This window comes from Aotus nancymaae, unplaced genomic scaffold, assembly GCF_030222135.1.
Source record: "Aotus nancymaae isolate 86718 unplaced genomic scaffold, 86718_ANA_hifiasm-v0.15.2.pri h1tg000014l, whole genome shotgun sequence".
NCBI classification, from domain to species: Eukaryota; Metazoa; Chordata; class Mammalia; order Primates; family Aotidae; genus Aotus; species Aotus nancymaae.
Window position 1 is genome coordinate 49,897,779 of NW_026988425.1, and position 13,950 is coordinate 49,911,728.

General features: G+C 39.2%; 1 protein-coding gene across 1 annotated transcript in view; it reads left to right on the top strand.

The window, feature by feature from the left end:
* Positions 1-1,074: 1,074 nt before the first annotated feature.
* DDX4 (DEAD-box helicase 4) overlaps positions 1,075-13,950 on the top strand; it is a 67,688-nt gene continuing 54,812 nt past the window's right edge. Inside the window, exons 1-3 of the mRNA XM_012457299.2 lie at positions 1,075-1,118; positions 1,287-1,369; positions 8,683-8,743. Of these exons, the coding sequence (XP_012312722.1) occupies positions 1,301-1,369; positions 8,683-8,743 (130 nt within the window). The 5' untranslated portion in view covers positions 1,075-1,118; positions 1,287-1,300. The remainder of the gene's footprint in view (positions 1,119-1,286; positions 1,370-8,682; positions 8,744-13,950) is intronic.

Here is a 13,950-nt window from a genome sequence, read left to right on the forward strand (position 1 = left end):
GGTACCTGGAATCCCCGGATGTGAAGCGAGCCTTGAAATGCAGAACCGGAGGGGCCAACCGCCAGGGACTGCGGTGAGTAAAAGGCGGGAGAGCGCTAAGGAGGCAGAGTAGGGAGGGCATTATCCCTTTCCCCTTTTATTATTATTTTTTGTTAGAAAAAGGCAGGTGGACATCTTTGGCTTGAAGAGCTTGCACAGGGAAAATCCAGAGAGTCTCCAGAATAAGGATCCCACTACAGAATGTGGACGCGAGTGGGCCCTCAGCCAGCCTTGTACCCGCAAGACCAACGGGCCACTTGATGAGGATGCCAAAGCGTTGCTATAGGCGCCCTAACACGAGCGCTTAGGGAATGCGCAGTCTGTAGGTGGAGGCGGGATGCCACCGGCCGTCTAAGTGCTGATTGGCTGCTGGAGCCACGTACCTGACGCAGAGGGCGTCTTGCACGTGCAGCCGTTTAAACTGCGTGGGCGCCTGCTAGAGCTGGGGAGAGCGAGCAGCCGAGAGGTGAGTGGGCCGATTTTCTACGGAAACTGGCCTGAACTCGGCCGGGGCTCCCGGGTAATCGACCTTTGGCGGAAAAGTGGATGGGGTAGGCGGCGTTTTGAAGGCGTCCTTTCGAGCTTTTCTGCCTCGGGGTCGCAAAGTCACATTGGTGCCCAAAGTCTGGGCTTGAGGCCTGCACAGGAGGCGAAGACCCGGCGTCTACACCGCCTTTTCTGTGATCAGAGATGGTCGTAGTACTATTTGTGTACAAACGCTCCTTGATGAAGCTGGTCGTCCTTTGTTGGAGGGATTTGGGCAACCCACCCCTTCTTCCCTTCCCCGCTAAAATCCAAGGACTCCCTCTTCACCCAATCGCTGTCCCCCGCCCCAACTGCCGTACCTCTGCCCCCGCCCTGGCGCACGCCAGAAACACCCCAAAGCAAACATCCTATCCATTTTAGACGTTAATCATGCCGAGGGAGAAATCTTAAGTAGTTTCTGAAAAAATTTTCTTCCCCTTTGATATTCAGCAAGTCGTTTGGGGACCCTTTGAGGGAGGAGATACATTCTATGAACAGATTTTGGGGAAAAGCCTAAGCCTCACTGGGAACGTGGCGATTTCTACCATGATTAGGTAAGAGGTTCAACTAGTTTTTAAAGATAAAAAGGATGGAGATAAATGCCACCTTTAGATAAGAAGAGACCTCATTCTTTCTTTGGAAAAAACTTTTGGGTAGTTTACTTTTAAAGCAATGATTCTGATCACATTGAGTCCAAATGTGCATTTTTTTTTTCTGACTAGAACTTGAAGCCACCATGGGAGATGAAGATTGGGAAGCAGAGATCAACCCTCATATGTCTTCCTGTGTTCCCATATTTGAGAAGGTAATAGCATTTAAAGTTTAGTTATTAAATGCTACGGATTTTATCAAAGTTGAAAATCACTGTGGTGAGAGTTCTAAATTATACAGTCTGTGTCAGTGTTTATCTCCATGTGATTGTTACTAACTTTTATGAGGAGTAAGAGGCAAGCTAAGCCTCAAATAGAGTACAATAGCTTGAGGCAATTTGATAATTAAAAGCTAAAAAAGATGTAAAATATTAATGACCTTATTTAAATCTCAGTGATTTAGGACTTCTACAGGTGAAAGCAAACTTGTGCAAATGTGGTTGATATCCCTGAGAGACCCTCATATGGAAAATCAAAAACAACAATTACGTTTTGGGTATATTTTGAATTCTGAAAATTGATTTTGTGCAAGGAGGGTTCTCAAGATAAATTATACTAGGCTGATTGAGTTGGTAATGTCAGTTTGTATGAATCCTCAGATCTTTTTTCTTAATGGCATTTGGGGAGTTACATTGTCATTTAGGAAGGGATAGTGGGGTAAGTGTTTTGGGTTTCAGTTCTGACTTGGAAATTGGCTTTAAAAAGATTAATAGAAGGTACTTTAAAAGATAATATATTTTAAGAGATTATTTTTGCATGTTATTTACTTGATAGTGTCTCTACAAGTTGATTTTTTTCCCCCTTCAGAATTTCCAATTTGAGTGTATGTCAGTTCCAACACTTTCTGATTTCAAGTTTTGCCTTAGTGGAAGTTCTTATTTTAGACAAAAATATAAAATATGCAATCTTTGATCCTAGTTGAATTTGATCTATATGTGAAGTTTACATTAAAATACCCAAAATACAAATCTAAATTTATTATGTTTCTTGTCTTGGAACTTTTTTTAAAGAAATAACATGTTACCTTTTTAAAAAATTTTTATAGAGATGAAGTCTCACTCTGTTGCCCAGGCTGGCCTCCAACTCCTGAGTTCAGGTGACATTCTCAAAGTGCTGGGATTACAGTTGCGAGCCATTGCACCTGGCCTGTTATCTTTTTGTAGTTCTCTTGTCATAAAAAGTATTATAGCTTTTTTGATAAAAGAGGAGAAAGTCACCTACAAATCTTGCCCAATAGACAAGCCCTCCTATTAAATTTTTTTAGTAAATTTTCTTCTGTTTTTTTTCCAGACATTTTTGTTGTTGCTTTTTGAGACAGAGTCTTGCTCTGTCACCTAGGCTGGAGTGCAGTCTCGCCATCTGGGCTCACTGCAGCCTCTGCCTTCTGGGTTCAAGCGATTCTCCTGCCTCATCCTCCTGAGTAACTGGGACTAGGGGGCATGTCAGCACACACAGCTAATTTGGCCAGACTGGCCTTGAACTCCTGCCATCAGGTGATCCCGTCACCTTGGCCTTCCACAGTATAGGGATTACAGGTGTGAGCCACTGTGCCTGGCCCAAACATGTTTTATGTAGTTTTAATGATAGTATATAACAGTAATTTTGTTTCGAGATGGAGTCTCACTCTTGCCCAGGCTGGAGTGCAGTGGTGTAGTCTCGGCTCACTGTGACCTCTGCCTCTCAGGTTCATGCAGTTCTCCTGCCTCAGCCTCCCAAGTAGCTGGGACTACAGGCCAGCTACCTACACCCAGGTAATTTTTTTTTTAGTAGAGACAGGGTTTCACTCTGTTGGCCAGGCTGGTCTTGAACTCCTGACCTCAGATGATCCTCCCACCTCAGCCTCCCAAAGAGTGCTGGAATTATAGGTGTGGGCCACCACGCCCGGCCATATAACAGTAACTTTTGAATCCATCTTTTTTTCACACTTCAGCACTAACTATTCCGTGTTACAACTTTTGTAGGAATTTTATTGGTGTTAGCAACTCACTCTGTTATTGTCATTAATGTTTATGTCTTATTTGTTTTAATTTGGGAATATTTTTTCAAAAATGGAATTACTTGTTCAGAGGGCATTTTTTATAGTTCTTTTTCCCCCTTATTCTCAATAGATTTGTTATAATACAAAGTTTAATTCACAGATATATACTTTATTCCCCCTGGTCTTAATAGCCATCTGTCCAATTTATTTTTTTAGTCTGAGATTTTTGTCTTATGAAGTGTTTAAACAGCATACTGTACTGTAGGGTGTTGTGCAAATTTATTGCATTGGGTTTCTGAGGATGACTGTCAGATCTTTCAAATTTACCTTTTTGGAATCTTTATGCTATTCAATAATGTAGTTTCTTGAAATTGGGAATACTAAATTGAATATATTGACAAGTCTACCTTATGATACTTAGTACATTTATTTATGTTTGGTGAATTTGTAGTATACCTTTTGCCTTTGTCTGCAAACTTAACACCTGGTGCTGTGCTGGTTGTGCCATTATTCTTTGGCTTAGTTGACCTGAAGGAACATGGTGCAGTCATGATCTTTGCCTTCCTAGGCTGAATAAAAAGTGCAGAGATGGCCAGTGCAGTGGCTCATACTTGTAATCCCAGCACTTTGGGAGGCCAAGGCAGCCAGATCATTTGAGGCCAGGAGTTCCAGACCAGCTTGGCCAACATAGCAAAACCCCTTCTCTACTAAAAATACAAAAAATTAGCTGGGCACGGTGGCACACACCAGTAGCCTCGCTATTCGGGTGGCTGAGGCAGGAGACTCGCTTGAAATCTGGAGGTGGAGATTGCAGTGAGCTGAGACCCAGCAACTGCACTCCAGCCTAGGCAACAGAGCAAGACTCTGTCTCAAAAAATAAAGCATAGAAGCTAGAGATGAATACATTACAACTTTATATAGAAGAAATCTAAAGTCTTTTATTCTATTTCTTTTAAAGACACCATTTTGATTTGTTGTTCTAACTGAGTTTGCTTTTCAAGAGAAAGCTGGGCTTTTGAATTTATAGCAGCTCTGTGATCTTCCTTTTCTGAGTGCTTCTCAGGAGCTTTATTTGGAGACTAAATGTTGACCTATGCTTATATAATTTTGAAATAATAGGGCATTGTTCTAGTAGAACTGGTAGAATTTTGGGTAGAACTTCTCAATTCTAGATTTTGAGGTGAGTATACCATCTGGGGATGGAACAGTGAAAGATGTGAAGTTAAGAAAGAGTTGATAATCTAGCAATTATATAGTCCAGAAATGTTGACAATTAGGCATTTGCACATTTCTTGCAGGCTTAGTGGGATGAGTGTTAGAACGGATGGGTATGGTAAGTGTATTAGATAACCCCATTGCTTGCTTACTAGCTGTAAGGCTTCTTGTTAACTGACCATGAAAGTAAACCTGGTCACTTCTGTCTGATCACTTCTGTCTGATCTACTTGTGGTTTTTGTGGCACATTTCAAAAGGCAAAATCTCTCGTGGTTAAAGTGGAAACAGTAACTGAGTAATTAGACCATCTGCAATTATAATTTTATTAAGCAGCAGTAGCAATGTTAGTAGTAATTGTTGAGATAAGAAAATAAACGTATATATGATATTCCAACATTGAAAATAGTAAGAATACAGGTGAAAAAAAAGTGTTCATCAAAATGCAAAAGGATTATTTGTAGCTGCGTATGAGAACCCTTATGTGTTAAATGTTTGAAATTTCTGAATTGGTTCATTTGGGTGGTTTGAGAGATTATAAATGGTTTACAGCTAAGTATGTTAAGAGGTAAGCTAATGACAAGACCTGTGATGCATTCAACCTATCTTTGAGTCCTAGTAGGTGCTGGAGATAGTGGTGAACATAAGGTGCTTGCTTTCCAGATGTTGTATTTTACTGGAGAAGACAGAATAAATGCATTTGAGAACCAAATAATTATAGTGAAAAGTACTATAAAAAATTAGGGAAATGTGTGTGTGAAACTGATGTGGGGTGCATTTAGTTGGAGAGGGAAGGCTTCTCTGAGACAGTGACTCATGAGCCTGAAACTTAAGAGTCCCAACAGGACATCCTGTGCAAAGGTTCTCAAGGAACCTTTGAGAAAGAGGACGGGACAAACTTGGGGTATTTGGGCAACAGGAAGAAGGCTAATGTATTAATTTTCTGTGGCTGCTATAACAGATTACCACAAACTGGGTAACTTAAAGCAACATTACTTATTCTCATAGTTCTGGAAGCTGGAAGTTAAAAATCAAGATGTCAGCTGGGCTGCCCTCCCTCTGGAGGTTCTAGGACAGAATCTTTGCTTCTTCTAGCTTCTAGTAGTTGTAGGCATTCCTCAGCTTGTGGCTACATATCTCTTGGCTCCCACGTTGCCGCCTCCTTTGTCGATCTTTGTGTAATCTCCCTCTCTCTCTCTCTTATAAGGACACTTATGATGGCAATTAGGACTCATGCAGATAATCCAGGGTAATCCCATCTCAAAATCTTTAATTTAATTTCATTTGCTCTGACCCTTTTTATTTTTTATTTTTTGAGACAGAGTCTTGCTCTGTCACCAGTGCAGTGGCGAGATCTCGGCTCACTGCCACCTCCACCTCCCAGGTTCAAGCGATTCTCTTGCCTCAGCCTCCCAAGTAGCTGGGATTACAAGTGCCTGCCACCACGCCTAGCTAATTTTTGTATTTTTAGTAGAAATGGGGTTACACCATGTTGGATAGGCTGGTCTTGAACTCCTGATCTCAGGTGATCTGCCTGCCTCAGCCTCCCAAAGTGTTGGAATTACAGGTGTGAGCTACCACACCTGTCCCGTTGAGCTTTTTTATGATAAAATTCTGTTGCAAATTATTTTTGATGTCTTGTTCAGAATTCACCCTTGGAATTTGTAAGTTGGATATATGTGGGATATTAAGTTCCATAGCTTGAAGATGATCTAATAAGTTTTTCAGTTCTTTAGCACAAGAGTGTTTTATAACACTTGTAAAACCATCCTTTTTTTTCTTTTTTGGCTCTATTTATACTACTTTGAGCATTATAAACAAGAAAAAAGTCTTCATATTTTAAATAGAAAAGATTGGATAATTGTTCTTGTTTGTTTTAATGTCTGTGGTAGTAATAAACTGAAACTTTCTTTTTACTGTAGCATTACCGAAACCCCAAGGCATTTCAAGTATGCTGTTGTTTTTGTGCTTTTAATGGTAACTCAGAAAAATGTTTGGATGACTCTTAAGCTTTATAAAAGTAGTTTTAAAAGTCAGTGCCTTTGTGAAAGAAGTTTTAGCAAATAGATGTTACCTAAAGATGCCTACTTTGGTGTACTCTCTATAGGGTTGGGACTTAGTTAAATGAACTTCTTTGAAGGAACGTTGTGACTGTTCTAATGTAGTCAGTTGATTAAGATATCATCTGTAGATTTCCTTTCATTCTTAAATTATTAAATTCTGATTGTCATGTGCAAGAAATCTCTATTCTGAACTTTAGCTGTAATTAAAGGAAGCTTATGTGAGAAATAAAGGTGTGGATTAATGATAATAAGGACACCCTAAGAGTTAGAAGTGAGAAAAAAATTACTCAAATTGTTGTTAATCTAGAGCTGTCAGTAGAAATGTTGGAAGGTTCCAAAATTAACTTGGCATTCAACTTTCGATTTTATAACAGTCATTCTACCATTGCTTATGTAACGCATGTGTGCTAATAGTAAATTATTTTCTTTAGCCTAAAGTAGGGAGAGTGGAACAATTCATATTTGAGAGCAAAGACAGTCTTCAGCTACTGCCGTGACAAATTAGATTAAAATTAACTGTGAATATTCTGATGCTATAGCTGAGGATACACATTTTCATTGTAATTGTAATGCAGTGGCAGGTTGCATATATAGATAAATTGTTTTCAGTGCATAAGTGAATTTACAGTGAATTCCTTTTTTTTTTTTTCTTTGAGACAGAGTTTAGCTCTTGTTGCCCAGGCTGGAATGCAATGGCAAGAACTTGGCTCACTGCAACCTTTGCCTCCTGGGTTCAAGCTATTCTCCTGCCTCAGCCTCCCAAGTAGCTGGGATTATAGGCATGCGCCACCACACCTAGCTAATTTTGTATTTTTAGTAGAGACGGTGTTTCTCCATATTGGTCAGGCTGGTCTCGAACTTGCAACCTCAGGTGATCTGCCCGCCTCGGCCTCCCAAAGTGCTGGGATTATAGGCATAAGCCGCCATGCCCAGCCAGTGAATTCCTTTTTAAAACATGAGAGTACCATTAATTGGTTTCATTATGAACACAGTAGAGGTTTTCACATTTTCTGTAGTACTTTTCTAGAGCAAAGATTAGTGTTAAATCACTAATACTCTGTAGTATTGTAGTATATGGAACTCTGCAAACAATAATGTATATTGACCAGCATTGATTTATTCATGTATTATTTTGTCAGATTTTATAATAATATTTTATTATATTTTCTATTTTTATAGTTTGAGACAGGGTCTCATTCTGTTACCCAGGTGGGAGTGAAATAGTTTGATCTTGGCCCTCTTCAACCTCTGCCTCCCATGCGCAAGTCAGCCTCCCACCTCAGCCTCCTGAGTAGCTGGGACTACAGGCTCATGCCACTACACCTGGATAACTTTTTGTATTTTTAGCAGAGTCCGGGTTTTGCCATGTTGCCCAGGCTGGTCTTGAATTCCAGCGCTCAAGTGATCCTCCTGCCTCAGCCTCCCACAGTGCTGGGATTACATGTTTGAGCTACCACACCCAGCCTGATTGTACTTTTCAGGAATATGGGTGACTTAAATGACTAAACTTTTATTTTATTTATTTATTTATTTATTTTTTGAGACAGAGTTTCGCTCGTTACCCAGGCTGGAGTTCAATGGCGTGATCTCGGCTCACCGCAACCTCCGCCTCCTGGGTTCAGGCAATTCTCCTGCCTCAGCCTCCTGAGTAGCTGGGATTACAGGCACGTGCCACCATGCCCAGCTAATTTTTTGTATTAGTAGAGATGGGGTTTCACCATGTTGACCAGGATGGTCTCGATCTCTTGACCTCGTGATCCACCCACCTCAGCCTCCCAAAGTGCTGGGATTACAGGCTTGAGCCACCGCGCCCAGCCCTAAACTCTTAAGTCAGGTGTCAGGAAACCCTTTCTATAAAGGGCCAGATAGTAAATAATTTAGACTTTAAAGATCTTACCTGTCTGTCACAACTTTGCTGTCGTAGTGCTCCAATACAACTATTTACAGAATCAGGTGGCCCACCAGATTTGGCCTGTGGCTGTAGTTTTCTGACTACTGTTCTAGTGGTATATATTAGTGTTATATATACAATGTTAAAGTGAAGATGCCTTAGAATAATTAGTAAAGGAACATCCAATGATCCAGAAAACCTTACAGTCTGTCCTTATTTGTTCTGCACAAAGCTCAATTGTTACAATTTTCTAGTATTTGTGAAATAAATTATAAATTTTTATTCAAAGTAGGAAACTAGTCTTTTCTTTCTTCCTTCTCACAGGATAGGTATTCTTCTGGAGAAAATGGAGACAATTTTAACAGGGCTCCCGCTTCATCCTCAGGTATGTGTGGGGGGAAAAAGGTAAAGCCCTTTTTAGTTTAAGGGTTTCATCTAGTGAATGAAGAGCAGACTAGTAGGCATATTGCAGAGGATATTTTAAAAAAATTTCTTAGTGAAAGTTCCGTCTGATTTGGATATTGTGGAATGAGGGTACTTCTAGTTAGAGGAAGAGAGAGAGGCGAGAGTATAGACTGTTACAGACTGTGCTGTTTGATTTAATGAGTTACTGTAAAACGGTTGCCCAACTCAGCTTCTAGGCTGCTAGGACATCATCATCAGGGTTCCTGACATAAGGGAGTACGTCTTAGGACTATAAGGTTAAAGCAGGTTACAATGCTGGTGACCTGTCAGGATAATAACTGTTTAAGCCAAATCTGCCATACCCTCAGGATATTGTGAGTTTCTTTGGGATTAGAAAATTGATTTGGGAAGGGTCACATGTGAACAATAGAAACAAGTGTCAAGGTAAAGGAACCCATATCCATCCTGCTGCAATCTCCTCCCAACCCCACTCTGAACTTGTTTTCACTTGGGTTGCCCCTCCCACCATCATTTTTCTCCCTGGGTTGTCCAACTCAGGGTAGTTGTAGATTGGAAGATGGGTGGAAGTGGTAGAACTAGGCTGGAAAATTGAACTCATGGCAGTAGTTTTTCACATTGTTGAAATCTAAAGCAGGATGGAATGTATTTGTTACTACATTAAAATAATTTTGGCCAGGCTCAGTGGCTCTTGCCTGTAATCCCAGCACTTTGGGAGGCTGAAGTAGGAAGACCATTTGAGGCCAGGAGATCAAATGCTCATTTGAGATCAGCCTGGGCAACATAATCGGAGTCTATATCTACAAAAAATTTAAAAATTGGCTGGTCATGGTGGGCTGTGCCTGTAGTCCTAATACTTGGCATGTTGAGGATCACTTGAGCCCAGGAGTTCAAGGCTACAGTGAACTATGATCATGCCACTGCACTCCTGCCTAAGCAATGGAGTGAGACGCTGTCTCTTTAAAAAAAAATTAAACTATGATGTAATACCTACCATAAAATTTACCATTTTAATGTGTACATTTCCACAGCATTAGGTACAGTCACATTACTCTGTAACCATCATCCACCATCAACCCTCAGAACTTTCTTGTCCTCAAACTGGAACTCTGTACCCATTGAACAATAACTCCCCATTTCCTCCTCTCCCCTGATCCTAGCAACCATTATCTACTTTCAGTGAATTCAAGTTACTAAGACTTTATTGTGAGTCTCTGAATTGAGTTACTACTACTTTTAAGGCTGACTGGCATAAGGAAGAGGGCCTGGTGGCATCAGGTAGTAGTATTATCATTTCTCTTATCAAAAATTAGTAGATGAGGTAAAACATTTTATAGTCAAGGGAGCTGTAGCATCAAAGAAACCTGGCCCGTGGCAGAAAACGCCTGTGGTGAGGTAGTTTCCAAAATGTGAGGGTAGTTTAAGAGTAAATTTATCAGGTTAAAGCAAATCTATTCTCATGAACATCTTTCTTAAGTTCAGGGTAAATCTCTTGACAAAAATTAAGCTTAAAAGCGATGCCTTTACTATTTTCAAGATACGTTTACATCTTTTATAAACATTTAAATGCAGTGGTTTAATATAGAAATATTCAGATTCTCAAAAGTTCTTGGAATCCTCGCTGCTGAAACCCCAGCAAAGGGCTAATTTTGCTTCTACCATATAAACTCTGTATGTACTTATAGTATTCCAGAAAGACAAATGGATAAATGTAATAGATACCTCTTAATATGTCTATATGCATAGAAGATTGTGTAATCAGAAACACGATTTTTTGAGGTATAAACAGAAGCCAGTTTTTGTAAAGGAGTGAAAGTTTAGGTCTGTAGTATATTAAAGCATAACACTGTTTTGTGTTGGAATTTTCAAGAAACTAGACCGAATTAACCACCAACTAAAAGCTAAGTTTTTTTTAGCATTAGACCTATGAATGTTTAGGCTGATGAAATGAAATATTAATGAAAATCACTAATGAAAAATATTGATTGCCTGCTTACCTTTTTCTAGATAGCAAGTACTTTTTGTAGTTCTTCATAATTTTTTATTTTTTTCATGAAAATTTTCTTATTACAGAAATATAAACCAGGCCAGTGAATGTATACCAAGCCAATACCTAAATATACTTGCTGTTTTAAAAAAATGTAAAAAAGGAGAAATAAAATCTGAAACTTTAGCCCCTAAATTTAGCCACCATTGATGTCTGTTGACTCTGATTTTTTAGATTTCTGTGTATATTCTCACATAGATGATTGTATACCACTGGCATAATACATTAATGCATATGTTCCTTTTATTATATAATACGTATGTACCTTTCTTGCTTTTCTTTTGCTTACTATGCTTACCTTCTATACCCTTTTCATGCTCTTAAAATTGTATTTAGACTTGCTTTTCTTTTCATTCTTTATTTTACAGAAATGGGATCCCATTATATCACATCTTGCTTTTACGTAATAGTCATGAAACCCTTCTAAACAACTGGTATTATCTGATTATTTTCAAAATTAGGTGAAAACAATTTCACATTACTTGGCTTTAAAATTTCAAATAGGAGCTGGGCGTGGTGGCTTATGCCTGTAATCCCTCTGCTTTGGGAGGCTGAGGTGGGAGAATTTTTTAAAGCCGGGAGTTAAGGACCAGCCTAGGAAACAAATTGAGACACTGGCTGTACAAATAATTTTTTTAAATTAACTTGGCCTGGTGACTTGCACCTGTAATCCCAGCTACTCAAGAGGCCGAAGTAAGAGGATTGCTGGAGCCTAGAATTTTGAGGTTACAGTGAGCATTGATCATACCGCTGCCCTCCAGCCAGGTCTATGGAGTGAGACACTGTCTCTTAAAAAAAAAAAATTCTGCTGAACCTTGCCTGCCTTGTATCTGGGGGTGGATCATTAAAATGACGATTCGAAACTCAACTTTATGTAGAGGCACACTGATGGGCTCTACTGTCAAGTGATTGGGCCAGGGCCAGGCTGTTTTGTTTGGGAGAGCAGGATCCTCTAGTCTCTGAGATTTAAGTTTTTATAGCTGTATATGCTAGTTTCAGCCTTCCCTTCCTCCCTCTCTGTCCTCACTATATTGTACAGCTCCTATGTTGCTTTTGCTGATTTGTTTATTAATTATTTTTTATTTGAATTTTTTTCTAGACAAACTGTTTGTGAGAGGAAGTTTTAGGGATTTCTTGCCCTCCACTTCCCTAAAGGAGCAATTCTTTTGTATGTATGTCGTCTTTTTTTTTTTTTTTTTTTTTAAGAAAACTTTTTGCAAGTTGTTTTATTTGCAATGCTAACTTTTAAAAGGCCACTACAGTTAACTGGATAACAAACTAGGCAGAAATTGCTTTACAAAAGGAGGGAAATGCCAAAATGCCAGTTTCTGTAGAGAACCCACAGTTCAGTTTTTTTCAGAGCAAAGAAAAAACCTTTAGTCACACTGGAAGAAACTCAGCAATAGGTTTGGAATCTGTACTCAAACTACACATGCAATGACAGTATTCTGCTGATACAGTCGATTTGCTGTTGGATTTGTCTACAAATCCTCCTGCCTCAGCCTCCTGAGTAACTGGGACTACAGACTTACGCCATCATGCCTGGCTGATTTTTAAAATTTTTAGCAGAGATGAAGTCTTGCTGTGTTGCCCAGGCTGTTCTTGAACTACTGAACCCAAGTAATCCTCCTGCCTTGGCCTCCCAAAGTGCTGGGGTTATAGGCGTGAGCCACCATGCCCAGGCTCATTGTTTTAATGTGTCTGTATCTGACTGTTTCTTCATATGCATGTTATTCTGTAAGTTGCTACTTTTGTAAGTTGCCTATTCATATTTTCAGTCTTATTTTTCTATTGGGCTAGCTCTTCCTATTATTGATTGGCAGGCATTGTTAGTATTCTAGATTTTAGGCTCTTTTCTGATTTAGACACTGAATATCTTCTTCCAATCTGTCGTCTGTAAACTTTGTTCATGATGTGCCTTACTAATCAAAAATTTAATTCTGGGGTGGGTGCCTTGGCTCACGCCTGTAATCCCAGCACTTTGGGAGGCTGAGGCAGGCAGATCACAGGGTCAAGAGATCGAGACCATCCTGGCCAACATGGTGAAACCCCATCTGTACTAAAAATACAAAAATTAACTGAGCGTGGTGGTGTGTACCTGTAGTCCCAGCTTCTTGGGAGGCTGAGATGGGAGAATTGCTTGAACCCAGGAGGTGGAGGTTGCAGTGAGCTGAGATCATGTCACTGTACACCAGCCTGATGCTTGGTGACAGAGCAAGACTGTGTGTCAAAAAAAAAAAAAATTAATTCTGAAGTCATTCAACAAATTTTTTTGCTCCTTGATTTGATTTTGTAGTTTAAGAATCTCTTCCCTATCTCTGTCAAAAAGTAGCCTCCTACACTATCTTCCTAGACTTTTTGCTTTTCACATTTAGCTTTTAATCATCTGAACTCATCTTTTTTTTATTTTTGAATCATGGTGGCCATATTTATTTGAGTGTCAAATTAAGACATAGTGTATGCAGTGTGAGTATACCTAAATGGCTCACTAAAAAGGAATCTTTGACATTAAAGTTTTTCTGGTCCTGGTTATGGGTTTTTAGTTATTGTGGAATTTTGTTTGTGAACTGTGGTAAACTACACGTAATATAAAATTTACCATCCTAACCATTCTTTAATGTACCATTGAATCCCTTTTTATCAATATGGTGAGAAATAGGAATCCAATTTTATTTCTTTCCATATAGCAACCTAGTTTTTCCAGCACCGTCTAAGCGTTCTGTCTTTTCCTTGTTAATGTGTGATGCAAATTTCATCTCTTACACGATTTTGTTCTTTGTTGTCTTAAAGCATTGGATAAAATCTACAGTTAATTGACGAGTAATAGAAATAACCAGCATCTAGGCTTTTCCTCACTTTAATGGGAATGCTCCCAAATTTTTATAATTTGATGTTTTCATTAGGCTACTGATATTTTTTTAAATCATGCCAAGAGAGTTTCTTTCATTTCTATTGAATATTTGTTTTGTTCAGGAATGGCAGTTGAATGTTATCAAATAGTTTTTTAGAATTACTGATTTCTGTTATTTCTCCCTTATGTCCATTAATGTAGTAAATGAATTTTTAAATCAGCTTTGTATTCCTGGGATAAGCCTTACATGACTCTTTTATTGTAGTATTGG